We start from the raw sequence: 2468 nt of genomic DNA on the forward strand, positions 1-2468 counted from the left end.
AATTCATTGAGGGAACTTTTAGCTTCTCTCTAAAATGCATTGATGATGATGATGATGATGATTATAATTCAGGAAGAGAAAATAAAGGGATTTCATGTGCTATTTCCTTGATTACTCCCAGGTGTTGACAAAATAAAGCTTCTACAAGTAAAGGCTAATGTACATAGAAAGAAAAATATAAAAATACTATACGTGATAGAAAGCAGAAGACATATACAGAGAGAATACACTACAAGGTTTAGATGGAAGAAATTTTGAAGGAAAAAAGTTCTGTAGAAGATAATGTTTATTTTAGATACTCATACAATTTTGCTTCCTTAGCCCATGAAATATGTAAATCCAATCTACTAAATTTCTGCTCTGCCTTTTCCGCATTCTGTACACTGTAGAATCTGAGGTCATTAACATTATGGCAATGAATTCATTATCTGTGGCTTGAGATGAGGAGTAGGTGGTTGAAAGGAGAATGTGAGCCAGAATGAAAACAGAAATTTGTCACATTGTTAAAGATTTAACATCAATGACTTTCAAATTTTGGAAACCTCCCCATTTGAAGGACATTTTCCTGACACATCTGTCTTTCTATATTTTACAAGTAAGTAATAATTCAGAAAATTCAGTGAGAGGAATGAGAAAATGAGACACTTTTATTGTGGTTGGAAAAAGGACAAGGAGTTTCCCAATAAGAAGGCAACCCTTGAGAGAAGTATTTCTGTGTCAACAGGCAGGATTTCTCTTCCAGTTATCAAACATTCAGAAAAACCTGGGTTAAAATCCCCGTTTTCTCATTTAGGGTATATGACTCAGATAAGATTTTTAATAACTGTTTTAGATTCAGTTTCCAATCTGTAAAATAAGGATTTTAAGAAGAAACATTCTATGTAAAATACAGAGTGTGCCGTATGGCAAAAACGTACTTTAAAACGTGTTACCTACTTTTATTAAGTTGTCTTAAAGATCTCCTAAATTAAATCAGTGTGGTATAATATGTTTACTTCCGGAGTCATATTCCAGCAGTATCCATGAATAATCTTCTAATCCTTCTATTTGTGTTTTTCCCTCTAGATTATACAAGAGAAGAAAAATATGAGAAACCACACAGAAATAACAGAGTTTATCCTCCTGGGATTGTCAGATGACCCACAGCTTCAGGTGGTGATCTTTGTCTCTCTGCTCATCACCTACATGCTCAGCATCACTGGCAACCTGACCATTATCACCCTTACCCTGCTGGATTCCCACCTCCAGACCCCCATGTATTTCTTCCTCAGAAACTTCTCCTTATTAGAGGTTTCATTCACAACTGTCAGCATACCCAAGTTCCTGGGCACTATGATTACAGGAGATAAAACCATTTCCTTTAATGATTGTATGACTCAGTTTTTTTTTTTCATTCTCTTGGGAGTCACTGAATTTTGCCTTCTGGCCGCCATGTCCTATGACCGTTACATTGCCATCTGCAAACCTCTCCATTACATGACCATCATGAATCACAGAGTCTGCATACTCCTTGTCTTTGCTTCATGGCTAATGTCATTCTTAATCATATTCCCATTACTTATGCTGTTCATACAGCTTGATTACTGTAGGTCCAATATTATAGACCATTTTACCTGTGATTATTTCCCCTTACTACACCTTTCTTGTTCAGACACAAAATTCCTAGAGATTGTGGGTTTTTCCTGTGCTGTGCTTACTCTACTGTTCACTTTGGCATTAATAATTCTGTCCTACATATATATCATCAGAACAATTTTGAGGATTCCTTCTGCTAGTCAGAGGACAAAGGCCTTTTCCACCTGTTCTTCCCACATGATCGTCATCTCCATCTCCTATGGCAGCTGCATTTTCATGTATATTAATCCATCAGCAAAAGACAGAGTGTCTCTGAGCAAGGGAGTTGCTGTGCTAAACACCTCAGTGGCCCCCATGCTGAACCCTTTTATTTACAGCCTAAGGAATCAGCAAGTCAGGCGAGCCTTCATGGACAGGGCAAGAAAGATTGTATTCTTCTCAAGAAAATGAAAAAAATTAAAAGTACTGTCATAAATTAAAAGCATAATGAAGAATAGTTAAAAAATAGGGCCCCTCGGGGCGCCTGGGTGGCGCAGTCGGTTAAGCGTCCGACTTCAGCCAGGTCACGATCTCGCAGTCCGTGAGTTCGAGCCCCGCGTCAGGCTCTGGGCTGATGGCTCAGAGCCTGGAGCCTGTTTCCCATTCTGTGTCTCCCTCTCTCTCTGGCCCTCCCCCGTTCATGCTCTGTCTCTCTCTCTGTCCCAAAAATAAATAAACGTTGAAAAAAAAATTTTTTAAAAAAAATAGGGCCCCTCAAAAATCTATTAAATACACATAGCCTCACTGGAGTTATTTTTCATTGCTTCTATTTCTATTGCCAGCAGTTTACTGAGGATATTTGAATATATATATATTTTTTCTATTCAAATTCCATCTCTCTTTCATTCATTTCC

At 37.8% G+C, this 2468-nt stretch overlaps 1 protein-coding gene across 1 annotated transcript; it reads left to right on the top strand.

The window, feature by feature from the left end:
- The first annotated feature begins 1086 nt into the window (after positions 1–1086).
- On the top strand, positions 1087–2025 carry LOC124501761 (olfactory receptor 6C1-like). The gene has a single exon (XM_047066214.1). It carries the CDS (start codon positions 1087–1089, stop codon positions 2023–2025), a length of 939 nt encoding a protein of 312 aa, XP_046922170.1.
- The last annotated feature ends 443 nt before the right edge of the window (positions 2026–2468 follow it).

The sequence above is a fragment of the Lynx rufus genome, unplaced genomic scaffold, assembly GCF_022079265.1.
Source record: "Lynx rufus isolate CCGP_SWC_20201006 ecotype Redwood Valley unplaced genomic scaffold, mLynRuf1.p SCAF_7, whole genome shotgun sequence".
Taxonomy (NCBI): Eukaryota; Metazoa; Chordata; class Mammalia; order Carnivora; family Felidae; genus Lynx; species Lynx rufus.